Source organism: Pholcus phalangioides, unplaced genomic scaffold (genome assembly GCF_987345545.1).
Source record: "Pholcus phalangioides strain wild (caught in Gottingen) unplaced genomic scaffold, Ppha-v1.0 ptg000015l_1, whole genome shotgun sequence".
NCBI lineage: Eukaryota > Metazoa > Arthropoda > Arachnida > Araneae > Pholcidae > Pholcus > Pholcus phalangioides.
The window spans coordinates 61,548,400-61,566,154 of record NW_028301608.1 but is presented as its reverse complement, the minus strand read 5'-3'; the positions used below and the strand labels follow the sequence as shown (position 1 = coordinate 61,566,154).

Below are 17,755 nucleotides of genomic sequence, written 5' to 3'. Positions count from 1 at the left end.
TTTCCTGAAGAGAATTCATTGACTCTCAGATAATTTTGGTTAAACGTTCAGGAAAAACAAAATCTTCCTCATTTCTGGTATCGACCTCTGTTATTCAACAAGGTTATATCTTTTTACAGATTTTATTTTTCCTCGAGATGTTGTCAGAGAAAATCTCAATGATGATTTCTTCTAATTAAAATCTTGAGGGGCATGAACTGACGTTGGTTTCTCCTTGCGACCGGTCATTGCCAGTGCTATTCGGTTGATACGGGAATGGTATATTACGGAAGAGACGCGTCACAGATCAGAATCTATAATAAGTATTTTTTTGGGAAAAGGTTAGTAACGTGATATATTTCATGGTATATTCTCTCTTGTTCTTTTGTTTACGATAATTTTTCACTCTCCCTCCTTGAAGAGATTGTTCCTGAGTGACGAAGACGAGATAGTCCTCAACCTTGAACGTCGTATCGAATGAAGCGCAGGAGTCATTGACATTTTGCAACTTATCAGCTAGTTGCAAAGGATATTTCTTTTTCCCCCTAACGGTCTTTGGTAATTCCCTATGACATTCCACCCTTCAGACCCTTCATCATTTTTTTTTCATCTTTTTTTATCCTCAAACGCTACACGGGGAAGATAAATATTCCGAGAAGAAAAATACTCAAATTGATTATTTACGATTATCTACTTTTTATAAATATCTAATTAAGCATTTAGCACACTTTTACAGTTTTTTTTGTTTTTTTTCATACAAGGGTATCTTTTTTAACCGGGAAGCTATTTAGTGACTTTTTCATTCAGCCAGATACATATATGAGCCCTTCTATTTCGTCTTCCTGTATTACTAAGTTTACAGGAGTTATTTATACCGCTATCGACCGCAATAGGTCTTCAATAGATATAGCTGTACAAACAGATGAAAATTTGCAATTCGCTGGGGTTTTAGTACACCGATCTACAATTTTTGGTATTAAAAATTCTTCTTCTCTACATAAAGAAAGGGGTAATGAGCTCATACTATTATAATATTTTAAGGCAAAGTATTCAACTTACGCTGCCGAGAACTGGCGATGGCTTCAAGACTAGATTTCTCGGAAGGCTTTCTTTCGACCTATTGGCAGAGGGCCCATCGACAGGTAGGTCTGGTACTCGGTACACCGCTAACTGGTCGAATTCCTCTTCTCTTATCTCACTGAGATCCCAACTTGCATCTTCCATCGTGCTTTCAACCTATATAAACGATAGAAATGCAAATATTCTATTAACAATTTACACTTCACTAATAGAGTACCAAAATATATTTATTGTTTTATTGGAATCAACTAATTGCAGGACACCATACAGAATAATTGAAACAATATTTCGAAAATAAGTCAGCGATCAATAGTGAGATACCACATGGGGGATGCTGAGTATAATGAGCCGTCGTACGTATTTCCTAGAATCACGCGGCTGCGTGGGTTGGTACTTCCCGCAAGGCTCGCAGACCCTCCAGCGAAATACCGCGCAATGGAAAAATTACACTAGTCTACAAGGTTTTTCTTGTAGAAAACATGAAAAAAAAAATTTAGCTGCATTTATAGTATGTTTATGTACAATCCTTTAGTCAAAAAATGGGGCTAAGTCAATGTCGCAGATGCAATTAATGTTCCAAATAAGTTTTTCCATATGCTTTGTTTGCTGCTACCACTTCACATTGAATTGGGGCTGATCAGAAGTACATGCAGGGAGAGCATGGGGGACTTATGTCACTCCAAAGACGATCAAAAATTAAAAAAATATATTTTTAAATTTTGTAAAAAAATGAGACTGAATACGAAAAACTAATAAACTACCGTTATCAGCTATTTCAATCAATTTCTGTTTACTTGAATGTTTTTGGAAGTTAATAACTAAAAATGTAACTGGAAGAAAATACTCGTGTAAATCCCTGCCCCGAGCCTTTTGTAACCCCTCCCAAGTCGATCCTGCGTACGTCCCTTTCCTTCACGATGGAAAACATTGTGAAAGCTATGGACAAATCTGGCCCAGATTTCTCGCTCTCAAAAGAAAATTTTCCCGAAATTAAATGGAACAATACAAAAAGTATTTGTAAGTCCTCAAATAAGGAAGGAAACTAATGAGTAAACTAAAACTAAACTGAAAAGTAATGGTGTTTTCACATACAACTCGCTGCATGGCAATCATTCACATCTGCAATGAAGGGGTTTTTAAGGAATCAAGGTAGGTGGGGCTCTTCAATGATGAGTGATTACTGATGATTTTGCAGAAAGAAGACAACACGATACATAAGAGAAAGAAATTAATTATTTTTATAAAGTATTCGAAAAATGAGTAGGCTTATAAATTTTGTTTTGTGTATATACATGTGCACTCTATGAATATTATATGTGTGTGTATGAGGAAAAAAAAAATTTTTTTTGCAATATTTTTTTATAACAATATATTTATTATGATAAAATAAATATCATAATAAATATATTGTTGTTTGTTATTAATTTAATGGAAATTTTTTAGATTCATATTTGAATTCAGCACCTTAAAATTAGTCTAAAAAACTTATTTAACTTATGTTGTAAAAATAAACTAAAAATTGTTGACCAGTGTGACCAAATGCATTCATACACAAACAAAGAGTCATATTTCCACGAAAGTTTAAAAATAACCATAAATTTAATAAATAACTTCTTTAAAAAATTAAATTATTTAAATTATTATATAATATAAAAACTATTTTTTAAATTACCTAAACTTCTATTGAAATTATACCTGGTGGACTTTCCCCGATTATTTAATGAACTTTTACGAGTTCACCGGAAGAAACGAGGACGAAAAGAAAAGAAAAAGTTAATTTAGTTTTCAATTATTATGACAATGAGGAAAAAATTACATAACTGTTATGACACTACCTAAATTTATTTCAAATCGCTTAGCATTACGATGTTCACAATTACGCATTATAATATCACAATCTATAACTTACGTAAACAAATAAGAAACTGCCCAAGATAATTTCAAGAAAAATATCAGCACTCAAGATGAATGAAGGAAAATACATTCAGAAAATAAAAATAAAAATAAATATTTTCTATAGAATAATTCCGATATCAAAGCTAAGATTTTTGATTTTTCAAAAACACTCCCTTTTTTAAAATTATACAAATGCAAATGCAAATACAAAACTGGAAGACCCAACATGCAAATTTCGCAACAAGGTGGCTAAGAAAAAACACATAAAGAGAAAAAAGTTAAAAATTAGGAAAGATAAGAAAATATAGATAAATATATAAAATAAATAATATTAGAAAAATGTCCACAAATATCCAGCGAAAAAAAATCGTAAACATAAGGTTTTCATAGCCTAAATACAGCAACTCAAAGTTAGGAATAATTCAGAGAAATTAACTAAAATAACTAAGGTATAATGCATTGCCCGTAAAAATAATGATTGTTATTCATTTAAGTACGAATAGTTTCTCAATTACTCCTACCAAGCTTATAATATTTTATTTGAAAATTAACTATCACAAGTAAATTAAAAAAAATTATAAATTCAATTTTCAAAAAATTCATAGCTATTCGCGTTCCAATAAAACCATATCGTTGAGCATCGAGTAATATTCACAAGTACCTGATCATTCTTTAGTGTTCCCTCTTCTAAACGCATCTCGGTAAATGAACCGATATTCTCTCGATAGCCACACCACTGCCAGGTCCAACAAAGTAATAAAAACTCAAACAAAAGACTTTATCACCGAAATTTTTTTTCTATTATTGGATGGGGTTTTTTTTTTAGTCTAATTTCTTCTTTTCCCTAGCTGAGATATGTCTTCTTCCCTTTCTCTATGGGAGATTCTTATTACACTCTGGTTGAGAGATAGCGGCAGGAGAGCATATAATAATGATTTACTCTAAGACCTGCTGCACACACTTCACCTGAAAAATCCATCACCATCATATATGAGAAAGACGTCTTCTCTGAAATCTGCCAATCACGTGTGACGTCATACGGACGGAATCGTCCCGTTATATCGAGTAGGCGGAGTATCAAGATTTGTTTTGTACTTGGAAAAGGTGGACGAAATAAAATTCCTTCCAAGGGGTTGGACTTATGCGCGAGAGATTTGCTCGTGGAACCTCACGTTATTCTTGTCACTTGGACTCATCTTCATCATTCAAGAATAAATCATTCTTCTCTATTTATTCTCCACCCTCTTCGTTTCACTCAGATCAAATTTTGTTTTAAATTGGGAGAAAAATCGGCGAAATACCAAGAAATTTTAAGTGATTTTATGTATAAGTAAATGATAGAATAAATGAATAGTAAATGATATAATTTCATGTACATAAATAAATTATTTTGTATTTAAAGAAAAAGAAAACAAGGTAAAATTTTTATTTTGAATTGGGAAATAAATTGGTGAAGTAAAATGAAATTTTATAAATTACTTTATATACAAGTAAATTACAGAGATAAATATTTTTTTGTGATAATCACTCGTAATATTCATAATACGTAATTTTATTGTAAACATGAAATTTTCACTTGATATTCATAATATAAAATTTATTTTTAAAGGAGGAAAAAATTCCTTAGTATTAAGTTTTCTTAGTGAAAGTTTTTCTAGTAAAAGTTCTAAAAAAATTTTTTACTAAAAATTTTTCTTAGTAAAAGTTTCTAAGTATTTAATACATTAAAATACAGTTTAATATTATATCAAACAAAAAATATTTTATTTTAAGTATAAAAAATCTACTAATACTCATAATATATAAATTTTATTTCAAATATAAAAAAAAAATCCTAATAGTAAAATACAGTATACATAAAATTAAATACATTATTTCAAACTTACAAAAATTTCTAATGTTCCGATGTTAAATTTTGTTTTAAACACTAGAATTACTCCTAATCTTCTCTGTTGTATAAATACAGTCGAATCCCGTTATAACGAACTCCAAGAGACCGGAAAAATCCCTTCGTTTTAACGAAATTTCGTTATAAAGGAATTACAGGTTTTTGCATTTTGTTTTTACGTAAACTTATCTCGGGGATTAGAAACGTGTTCGTTAAAACGAGATTTCTGTTATAACGATATTCGTTAAAAGGGATTCGACTGTATCATTTAAAAATATAATACGCATAAAAGAAATTAGTCATTGGAAAATGAAGATGAATTAACATCTGTATAATAGGATATGCGTCTAATATCTTGGGGAATGTGGATAATTATGTTTGGTGTTCTGGTCTGTTTTATCTATTTTTTTTCATTGACACATTTCTGATTTTACATTTTTTTAGAATATTTTTTCATCTTGAAGCGATGGTATTTTTTCGGCCTGAAATATACTGAGAAATCGAATTTTCTGGATGTTATGCCGAAGCTGATATTTGGAAAGAAAAGTGATTTGTGTCTTTCAGGAATCAAACCCGGGTCCCCTTTTCATACCGGGCAAGTGCGCTAACCAATAAGGAATTGAAAATTGTGCCTCTGGTGTATTGGTTAGCACATTTTGCCCGGTGTTCAAGGGGATCCGGGTTCGATCCCCGCAAGAGACAAATCACTTTTCTTTCCAAATATGAGTTTCGGCATAACATCCAGAAAATTCAATTTCTCATTTTTTTTTATCTTGTTTTTTATGCTTTTTCACAATATTAAAATATAGTTTAACATAATATTAAACATAATAAAAAGTTAAGCATAAGTTTCTTCTAATATCCATAATATTGAATACTATTTCAAATGCTAGAATTGCAACAATGAAAAACGAAGCAACATCAATATCTGTACAATAGAACGTTTATCTAATATTGCGGATAATGAGAAAAAGTATGTTTGCTGTTGTATGCTTGTTGTATTTAGATTCTATAGATAACTATATTGAAAACATTTTTTTCTTTTCATTTTAATATACATTTTTTAATTTGTTTTCGTTTTTTTTAAATTTTTTGCCAGCCTCTGGTTGGTTCATTTGTGGATTTAGATGCGTATTTGTAGAGACAGTGTTCATTATCTAGTGATTAAACTGATAAAAATCTAATTAATCATACATAATATTTTCTGAAATGTTTTGGTGAATTAATAATTACCTCGAAAAAGACATAATCACTTGACGCAGTAAGATAAGAAAAAAATCTTATCTCGGTGGCATTGAAACAAACGGAAGGTTCGTTTCTTTATTGAGTAGAATCCTTATCACGATGACAATGAAATTGAAAATAAGCGGTCATTGCCTTCAAAATTTTCCGTTTATCTCACTGTCTTTTTTCTCTTAGTCTAGGCCAGTATAACTATTGATAGCGTATCTTGAACAACATGCTAACTTCAATTGTTCCTCTTTTATAATTTTTTCCCCCTTCTACTTTGAAGAACCCGATGAGGAAAAGAAATGATAAGAATTTTTGCATAAACCTGAACTGTTATTTTAGAGTACACGAGAACAAGGAAACCTTTATGAAATACAGAGGGGGAAAATTTCCGTTCATCCACGTGTGTTACTTTTTAACTTCTCCTTAATGATGAATAGAAAGTATAGTGTTCTTCCCCCCCCCCCAAAAAAAAGACAGTATTCTTACAAATACTTTTTTAAAAGAATAAGTTCGACCAATATTAGAACTTGAAAGCATTTCCGGCATCATATTGCTTAACAAAAAGTGATAATTTTATACTCACGTTTGATAAATGTGCGTTTGAAATCAGATCAATGGAGATTCTCTAAGAGAATATAACATTTCTCGAGTTGTAGTTCAATTCCGTCTTGTGCACCGGATGATGAGTACCATCTGAAAATGAAATGGCAATTTCACACATTAACTGTTCGTACAGATATTAATAAATAAATATTTGAAAAACATTTTAGTTATTTAAGTTATCAAATCGAAATATCGATCAAACTTGGTATTATTGCTTTCGAAAATTATATGGTTTACACAATTATTGTATACTTCGACTTCTAGGCTGGTTTAATAATAATTATTCATTCAATATACCTCTAGTCGTAATTCAGAGTAGAATTGCCTCTTATAGCATGGTAAGGAGATCATTTTTGACTGTAAAAATCCTAACGTAATTAACAAGTGTTCTATTAGACGCACTTTCAAAATGCTTTCATCGAGTATTATCACTCAAGAAAAATTCCGTAAGTCAGTCAGTAGTGTAATAAATAGCTGGCACGTGTGTTTTTTTTTTTTTTGTTGCTAGGGCTGCACACACATATCTGATGTCTTTGTGCCAGCGAGGGTAAGAGAGAGAGAGAGAGAGAGAGAGAAAGAGCGATAGCAAGTTAATATAAGATATATAAGCTTATAAATCAAAATCCACGTGGAAATTGATAAGGCAAAATGACCGATGCCTTTTTCTCTCTAATCGTACAATTACTCCAATAACTAGAAAGAAAACAACTTTTTTTTCATTATTATTTACTATTGGGTCGTTCAATATCAGTTCAATATCTTTAGAGCAATATCAGATTTCTGAGCGTTTTGTAAAAGAGAAGAATCGGGTTTTTTACATCATTACATATTTATTTGCAACACATTTTGTAGCCTATCCACCGCGGCAACCACGTTTTTGAAAACATGATTTTGGGGGCTTGAAACGCTAACATTATCTATTTTATTTCAAAAGTCAGAATCTCCGAGAAATTGACTGAGATCATTATAGGAGGGTTTGACAAATTTCTGGCACCAGTTCGCTATGGCGACTAAAACTTTTTTTTAACGTTATTACTAAATTGAAGTCTGAGGACACAGCACAATTATTATTTTTAGTTTATGTCATCGCATCTGTCAACATTGAAGGGAGTCACTGCCCTGGGGAAAAAAATTGATCATCATTTTTGGGCATGTTTTTCTAAGAAAAATTGTTTGGCTCCTAAAAAAATTTTGGTGCCTAGATTATTTTGTGATTTCTCAAGTCGTGGATTACAGTATAACCAGGGTGTGAAAAATCCAAAAAAAAAAAAAAAAAAAAACTCAGATGCCCTGTCATATTTCTTAGGAACTAAGCATACTTCATAAATAATGTCTGTTTTTTACTTTTCCGAGACTTAATGACCCCTTTTCATCATTACGAATTCGGAAAATTTTGCGTCATTCTTGAACTCTGAATTAGTAATCAAATATAGCAAATTTTAAGCGCCAATACCGATTTTATAATCGCCATTGCGACCTAGCTCATAAGATTTGTCAAACCCTTGTGTAACATTCAATTCTCAAAATCTAATTGAATTTCATTTCAACTATTCAGAATTGCTTTCGAGCACAATGATTGCATAAAGCAAGCATTTTACAATATTTCCTAGTATAAGAAAGAAAACGGTTCTTTCACAAAAAATTAAATTTTAGCTCAGAAAAACTGGCGTTAATTTTTTTTTTCATTGAGACACGCCAAAATATACCTTAGACATCTCTCAGCATCAATTTTAATAATTTTTTATATAAATCCACGCTCAAGTTTTCGTTTAAAATATGATTTATTTGTAACGCAAATATTTTATTTATTCATCAAATACTCACTGATATATTAAAAGCATATATTAATACACATTATAAATCTTTCTTGCTTTTCGCAATTGTCTGCTGTAAGTGGTTCTGTGCAGAGTGGTATAACGTGATATTACACATTCAATTTACGAAATTTTTTCGTAATACGTATATGTATGTACACAATGAAAAAAAAAACCATTTACGGCAAACCCATGCAGGTTTCTTGGAATTTGGTATGAAAGGAAATACCGAGGAGAAGCACGATGCAGTATAAGAAACCCAAAGTAAAAAAGAAAAAAATGATTTTTTTTTTTTTTTTGCCCTCGGAGAACGTTAAAAGGAAACTCATTTGAAGCAGAGAATTGAATCAGAATTCAGTGAATGGTTTCGAGATTGAAAAGGTTCCGGGAATTGGCGGAATGATTTCCCCCCGTTTATATTGAATAGTGTCACCACTGGTGAAAGAGAGGTGACTGTGATGGCTGCCTTAACACACACTCATACACTGAGCGAAATATGTTTGCATTAAGAGGAAAGGAGATATATAAGAATTTAAAAAAATATAAAATAAAATGAGTTAGCTTCAGGATCACCGTAAAGGACCTTCGTCAAAGCTTTTGGATGTGTGCTCAGAGAGTTTGTGATATTTCTATGTGTACACACACACATATATATATATATGAACTACATGGAGAAAGTCAGCGGTAACGATACGTGAGAGCGCGACATCTTCGATTTCAACACTAGAGGAGTGTGTGAGAGCAATCACACGAAGGTAGTAGCAGCATCCAAGGGGGGTAGAAGAGAAGATGTCTATTGAACATTTTTGATGCCGCTATGTAAACTTTGAGAGCACAGAGAGAGAGCGCGGTTCACTATACAGAGAATGAGATTCACGTAGAAAAGAGAGTTAACTGGCGTCGAGGTGGGTTACCTCGTCGATAGGATTGGCAACGAAACACGTTAAAAACATCGCCAAAATTTGATTTATCTCATTCAAATTCTTCAAAATTCATTCAAATTCTTCAAAATTCATTCAAATTCTTCAAAATTCATTCAAATTCTTCAAAATTCATTCAAATTCTTCAAAATTCATTCAAATTCTTCAAAATGCATTCAAATTCTTCAAAATGCATTCAAATTCTTCAAAATTAATTCGAGAATTCTTCAGTTTGATCCCATATAGAAACTTTGGTCATTTAAGAAAATTTATAACTTTCCAAATATTAACTCTTTCAGACCTTGGTGCCACAAATGTGTGGATTGTTTTTTTCTCACTGTAGAATTTTCTCTTTTGAACCTCAGGGAGCAAGGTCCTGACTTGAAGAATTGTGTAAGATTCGAGTTATAGAAATATGGGGAGTATGAACTTTAGGGGCTTTCATCAGAGGACAGCACTGTCGTCGGGGAGAGCTGTCGGGGATTTTAAGATGGCTTCCAGGAGAAAGCGCCTCCGGGAAAAATGTGATTGTTGTTGCATAAAATTTAGCAATAAAATTCTGGATTACATATTTTTTATGAAATTTTGGTTTTCACATGTTGATAGGGAATAATATTATTTGAAGTCGACACTCCCTCTCTCTCTCATATCAGCAATGTCTGCAGGTCAGCGATTCAAAATACTTTTAGTTTTAGCACCCACCCCGATATCTTAGTGTCTGCAATGTATTCTCATTTATAACAGCAGAAATTACACCCATCCAACAGCGAGAATTTTCTCGAACAATGGGGTGCATTCTATCTAGTACTAGTAAACGTGATGCGATAGCAATACCATCTCTACTAGACTACAAAAGAACTAAAACTACGTGCCATACTCCTATCAAGAAATATCACAAGACAATTTTTTATCAGCTCGTAATAGTATGCGCATAAATTTAGTAAAAACTTTTCTTTCAAGTAATTTGGTTGCACAATTTTTTTTCAACTAAGCATTAATTTTTTTTTATTATAATTCTACATCTGGGCCGTGGACCCTCGGGATCCAGGCGTTCCTTAATCGGGATCCGCTGGTGTAGGCCATTATAAAAATTGTTAAAAAGGATCAATTATTATTTTTTAAAGAAATGCGTATTTGTTGGTTGTTTTGCATTTTCCACAGCGAGATTATCCGCCAAATCCGGCAATAAGGGTACCGCTACGATACATTCACTTCCCAAGAGACAGATAGATAGAGAGGTCTAGGTTATAGTCAGAGCACGGGGAGCAACAGTAAAAGATGAGAGTCGGGAGGTTATACAGAGAGCAGCGATTTCGGTTTTAGAGAATTTGAAAAGGGACAAGGAGTACAGGAGGAGGAAAAGAGTACACACATGTGTATGTATGTATATATATGTACTCACTCAAAAGAGAAAAGATACCCGTGTTTTGTTCCCCAGTACATATAAGGTCTTTTCCGATTTCAATAGATGTACTCGAGATGATACTTGGCCTCTGTCTAGGAGTGTGTGCACAAGTACTGACACGGTACTCTTTTTCAATGAGCTCATCCAGGCATGAACATCGGGAAGTCAATATTTAGAGCTTTACAAGCGAGAAGAGGAGACACCGAATCACAAAAGAGATATTTCATACACATACAGCGCAGATGTATCGCGTACTCATTCCATTAACTCACGCGAAGGAAACGTATCCAGTCCAGACAATCTAAAGGCATCGTGGTAATAATGACTATTGTAAGTTGCATAGTACTTTGGGAACACGTGCGTGGATCTTTGCAAGTTAACAAAAATGACTGTAACGTAAAATTTATATTTAAAAAAAAAACTATAAATGCAGCATGGTACAAATAAAAAAAAAGAAGAAAATGTAGACCCTAATCACAATTTCTTTAGAGTCAAACATGATTTTGTTCCTAACCCTTTAAGCGGCACAGCAGAAATCACTAAACACCCCTTCATAATGCCATATCATTTTTAATAATGTAGGCTTTCTTTTTAACGGGTGTAAACTAATGGGTATAGAGGAAAGTGTTCCATTGAGAGATAAATTTTACAAAATATTTGGGCTTGTCGTAAGAGGCTTTCAAGAAGGCGAGATAGCTCATCAATGCCGCTTAAAGAGTTGAGAAAAACGATCCTAAATAATGTAGTTTTGACTTTTCCGCAACTTTATATCCACTTCCTACGTTAAAAGATATCGACGTGAAATTATGAAATTTTGTGGACTCCAATTTAACAATCACGTATAGAAAATTTTAGGCACACGTACCGATTTTCTATTTAGTGTGGACCTAGTGGCTAGGATTTGCCAAGCCTTAAAATACAGTATGTTTTTATGCTCGTGATCGATGTGCAGTAAAAGTCTGGTATAACGAGAATCTCACTATAACGAGTGATTATCAAAGAGCTAATGTTACAGATGCAGAAAATATTCGGTTATAGCAAGTGAAAAGAAATGGGCACAGAAATGTCAGCCTCATCTTCCTATTTTTCGGTTTTCCCACTGTACACACGGGACACGCGATGATTTAGACTTCCGTCTCTCCCAGGAACTAAGTGACCACGGTCACTGCCAGGGTGAATATGACTGGAAATCAGTTTCATTTTTTTCTGAACCAATCGTGCTAAAAATAAATCTTTCCGATTAGCAGAAAAATGTCAGTGAGTCAATACAGCCAAGAAATTGAGCAGTGGTATAATAATCAAGAATTTTAATTTTTCTGTTGTTTGGCTAAATCGATTTGATATAATACGAAAAATTCTACGCACAAAAAAGCCTCTTCAGAGAATAAGCTACTGTGAGACGAAAAATTGGTGGCTGGAGTCCTATTCATTCGCCAATACAGGGCTTGACAAATCGAAGAAAAATTTAGGTAAAAGCCAAATTTCTTAGGAGCCAAGCATATTTTCTGCACAGGAGAATAGTTGAAAATGAGACTATTCTTGGATTTTTCTTTCTATATTTTTCTACTTTTCTGGGACTCATTGACTTCCTACTATGTTGGCAAAAATTGATTCCGATAACTCTGTATTTGCCTCAGACCCTAGTTTAGTAATGGATTATGCAGAATTCTATAGGCACCAATACCAATTTTTCAGTCAACATTGCAACATGGTACCTTGAATTTGCCATCACTACGCTTATATTAAAAAAAGTTACCTAAGGAACGATTTTAATGCAACCATTTATAACCACACAGAGCAAAAAAATATAAATTCGCTTATAACGAGAAGCCTGTTTTAGCGAATGATTCTGAGCTGTCGTTATAAAGGAGTTACACTGCGTGTGTTGCGACCAAAGTCCGACTTCCAAAATAAGTCGCAGCAATTGATAATTGGCCGTATAATAATGGAAAAACATAGGAATTCATGTTCCGAAATGTTTAAATTTTGGTGAGAACAGATAAGAAACGAGGAAAAAAAAAAACACGCAAGAAATCGAAAGGGAAAAACGTGACAAACTTTCTCAAAAGAAAAATGTATAATGTACTATTACCATAATTCTTTTCGATGAAGACACACTTTCACTAAGAAACGGCCATAAGTTTCACCTTGAAAAATGACATTTTTGGATCGGCCATGAAACAGGGAAAATAAACGATGGGAGAAAGAAAATGAAATCTCCAGATCTCGAATACATTCATGAGAAAAAAACAGAGGAAAGAAAGAGAAGAAGCTTGAGTTATCTGGAAAGGAAAAACATTAAAAAAAACATCTTGTAACACAGGCTAAGATTTTTCCTTTAATTAATTAAGCATTCAAGTCATTTATTAGTATTTTAAAACATTTTTTTTTTTCATTTTTCAAACATACCATAACGTGGCCCGATCTAAATTCCAGTCACGGCCGCTATTCTTAAAAGAGTAGTAATGATTTTTACTCTTTTTTTTCTTCTTCATTCGATTCATAAGAGTTACAAGGGATAACCGATCTCCATCGTGGACGTGTCACCCTGAACGGTACCCTTTTTTGAAGTGTTATCATTCATCCTGATTAAAATTTCAATGTCACGCGTGTCATGGTGTGTCGGGTTCCGATGTTTGTCTTTGTTTTTCACGGAAAACCTTCTTTTCTTCTTGCTTTCCATCTGAGCAGGCGTTTTTCACAACGAAAAATTGTACACTGAGGTACTGTATCATAATATTGATACCGTAACCCCCCCCCCCCTCTTTTGCAGACCCCCGGCGGAACAACAACAAAAATAAATAAATATTTTGTAAAAGTAGGTCGACGGTAAAGATGGGGGTTCTGAAGCTTTTGAAACAAGTATTGATTATTATTATACCGTTAAAAAGGGTTGACCGTTTAACAAAAGTTTAACTTAACGGCCGTACATCAATTAATAAATTTTTAACGGTAATTTAAAAATTTCTGCTCCGTTTAAATTAGCGTTCCCAAACTGGGGTCCCGCGGAAAACCAGTGTTTCATTTACATCGCTAGGGAGTTCCGCCATAAATAAGTGCAAATGTTATTTCCTAGGTTCCTTTAATCGTGAATTCAAGAGCTAGCTAGCTAGACCAGCGATTCTTGCTTCAAGTACCCCCTTGGAAATGCGTAGGACGCTTGCGTACTCCCCTTAGAAAATCTTAAGAGTTTTGCGTATCCTGTGCATGTTTAGAAGTCGTATAAACCTATTGTATATCTTCAGAAATATCCAGGACGCATTTCCAGTCCTATTTATGCGTAGGAGGCTTTAGTATCCATAAATATTTTGTAAAAGTAGGTCGACGGTAAAGATGGGGGTTCTGAAGCTTTTGAAACAAGTATTGATTATTATTATACCGTTAAATAAGTATTATATAATTATTATTATATTATACCGTAGAAAATATATCTGTATTTTCTTGCATAAGAATCTTGCATATTGAGCCATGGCAAATGTTTGCACATTTTTTGCTACTTCATTCGGCTTTTCCACCCTTGCCAATTATTTTTCACGTACTCCCCGAATGACTCTTCACGTCCCTGCAGAAAGTACGTGTGCCACTGGTTCGAAAACACTGATCTAGTCTATACTTTGCATACGTTTCAGGTGATTCTTGCAACATATAACTTCAAGGGCTAATAAAACTTATTATTTCGAGGATTCCTTACATGGATATTTCTTCAAGGTCTTCTACAACAGTGGTTCTCAACCTGGGGTCAAATGGCTCCCTTGCGGTCCTAGGATATTCTAAGGGGGAGGGGCAACGGGTGAATATTATATGAAAGGGGAGTCACGACAAGTAGTGAAGGGGGTCACAGAGAACTGTGAAGAAATAGAGCTTTCAAGTGAAATATGGTGGGGGAATGTGACCATATAGACCTTATAACTCTGCTTTAGGGAGGGATGATCACCCATCTTCTCCATCAGGGCCTGTGAGATCAATTTATTTTTAAAATTTTTGTTCTTTATAAATTTGTTTTTGATTAAATTCCATTCAATCAGTAGAGAAGGCATAATTCTTAGATCAGGGTGGGATGTCCTGGATGAGAGAGACCACGAGAAGAAAATATAGTCCAAAGGGGGCTGAAAAAGGTTGAGAAACACTGCTATAGAATATGTGCATATTTCAAGAGTTTCTTAGAACAGGGAAATAATTCTGAGTGTTCCAAAATGGCAAATAAAAATGAAAAAGCGGAGAAACGCCGCTGTAGATGATGAATTCTTTCTCAATCATTCCCAGAGCTCACAAATTTCGTTTGTCCAGCTGGGTTTTTTACTTAAACGAGAGTTCTAGAGAAACAGATTTTATATTTTTCTATACGAGACATAAAAAAAAAAGCATATGTAACTGTAAATTGCGATTTCAGTTTGCTTTCCAATAACAGTGGGATGGGGGGAAAAAAGTGTTGTTCAAAACAACATACAAATAAACAGAAATATGCAAAAAAAAAAAAACCGTAAGAAAACGAGGTCACACCGAGTGGGGGGGCAGATGTCTCTGTATTTAGATGCTGATCACTTTATAGCCAGCTGCTTCTCTCTCTCTCTCTCTATGTACAGTATATGAATTGTTCAACGGCACCCTGCGGCATATAATCCGGCCGCATCTCGTCGTTTCACGCGCCGTTCCGTAAATGATCGAGCGCCGTCGGTCGCCGTGTAATCAGCAGCACTTTGATCCGCATGAAATTGGCCAATATCATTTGTTCATTTCCGTGCTCCCGCGATCACTTTCTTTATGCATTTAAGGGGTTTCTGCTTAACACGAATTCTAAAGTTCAAAGCTGTGTAGAAAAGACCACATTTCATGAACCCAGACTTTGCACTGTTGAAGGTTTTTACGCGTTCTTTTAAATGATATATAATTCCCAAAATAAGAACCCCTCCCTCCCTCTCTCTCTCTTTTAAAATTAAAATAGATTTTCCTGATGCAGAGCACATTGAGAGCCATATTATTAACGCGCATAGACAAGCGTTTCTCAGCCTATGGTCCGCGAAAATAGGACATGTGGTCGGCAGAAAGACTTGATGATTAATCTTAATGGAATGAAAAATTATTCAATTGTTAGCAACTGATATCAATAATATTTTCTTGGGTTAAAAATTAGGTCTTCATACTTGGGTCAGCATAGGCCTAGTTGGTCAATAATATTGCGCATTAAAATAAGGTTTTTTTTTTACAAAAACAGGATAATTGTATAAAGAAGGTGGTACGACGATAAATAAAGGTATGTCCCGTAAAATACGGGTCATATAATTGCTTCACCCAAGCTGTAAGTTAGTGATCCGTCGAATTGTTTCAGACGGAAATTCATGGATTATTTATGGATTCAGAAATTAAGGACCGCAGGTACAGGCAAGACCAGCGTTTCTCAACCTATGGTCCGCGACTATGGCATATTTCGTCTCCAGGCAGACTTGATAATTCAATTCCAACTGAATTTAAAATTATTGAATTGTAATCGATACTAATAATATCCACATTGGCTCAAACAAAAATTATACCTTAGGTTTACCATACGTCATCAAGGAAAATGCGAAAAATTGTGATCCTAAATGTATAAAATTGATTCAATTCATACAACTAAAATTACAGGAATGTCCAGTAATACGGGACACAAGAGGTCCATCTAATCCATAGTTTCCCAAAATTTTTGTTCCATCGCCCCCTTCTTCAGACATTTTTTCTCTCATCGCCTCCCAAATCAAGCGAACCCATAGGATCCTATGTTATACCCGTAGCTTTTATCGGCCCCCGGACCATTCCATCGACCCCCAGGGAGCGATATTGCCCACTTCGGGAAACACTGATCTAATAGTTTCAGATATTTTACTGGTCCTTGGGTTCCGAAAGGTTGAGAAACGCTGGGGACTAGATATTTTAAATAATAACGTAGCCGCGCCAACGTGCATAACTTCCACGCTGTTTCCTTCAAATACCGTATTTTCGTTGTGATATTACCGCCATTATGTTCAGGCTTGTCAAATGAAATGGTAAATAATCACTGTATTTTGCAAAATTGCAAATGTAATAAATATCACCATGGGTTAACGTTTAATGTTTAGCAGTATTCAAATGACGCTTTACCACATACAGTTTCCGTTATTAATCGCACACTCTCTCAGTTCCGAAAACGATCTAATCAATTTCAAAAACCGGTTCTTAATGTGTATTTAGTACAGTGGATACTAAGCAAATTTGCTTACTAAAGATGGACCGAAAGCAATATTTAACATCTGCCTATTATTGCTTCATATCACCCCGAGGGTAATAAAATTGCCTCTATCTCTCTTTTATCTTCCGGTCCTTTTTACTTAGATATTAGAAATTTTTACTTATTTCAATGTCAAGTTACATTTTAATATTCACCCTTCGTTCACTTTTTCTTCTTCTTTTTGACCTTCTGTAGTTCTTTTTTCTTGTTATATCACATTAAAATGTATTTTCTTCACTACAATTCTTCTTTTTTCTCTCTCTTATGCATTTATCTAGGTGTCCTTGTTTGTAATTTGTTTTGTTCTGTTTTATTCCTCTACATAATTTTATGGTTATCGCGTGACAGGATGACGACGTTTTTTTTTTTTTTTTGGTTGACGCGTTTTCACTTAAAGGTCCTCGAGGGGATCTTCCGGTGACTTTTTCTTGTGATAATTCTTGAATATTCACCATGTCCCATCATTGATTTACAGTTTGAAATTTAACCCAATGGCTCGAAATATATTTATTTCAAGCATAAAATTGCATCATCTGTGAATGAAGCATGATAAGAATTTTGTGGGTGAAAAACTCGAGGTCAGAAGACTTAAATTATGAGTGAAGAAGCATTTAAATTTTTAATCATTAAAAAAATTATTAAAGATAGTTTTGAATATGCTTAGCTTAAAATACGAGTCTTTTAAAAAACGAAAACGGA

At 33.9% G+C, this 17,755-nt stretch overlaps 1 protein-coding gene across 1 annotated transcript in view; it reads right to left on the bottom strand.

The window, feature by feature from the left end:
- The window catches only part of LOC149076411 (uncharacterized), a 47,012-nt gene that overhangs the window by 6,303 nt on the left and 22,954 nt on the right, over positions 1 to 17,755 (bottom strand). Inside the window, exons 2-3 of the mRNA XM_089243966.1 lie at positions 6,660 to 6,769; positions 1,039 to 1,215 (exon numbers count right to left, since the gene is read on the bottom strand). Of these exons, the coding sequence (XP_089100092.1) occupies positions 1,039 to 1,203 (165 nt within the window). The 5' untranslated portion in view covers positions 1,204 to 1,215; positions 6,660 to 6,769. The remainder of the gene's footprint in view (positions 1 to 1,038; positions 1,216 to 6,659; positions 6,770 to 17,755) is intronic.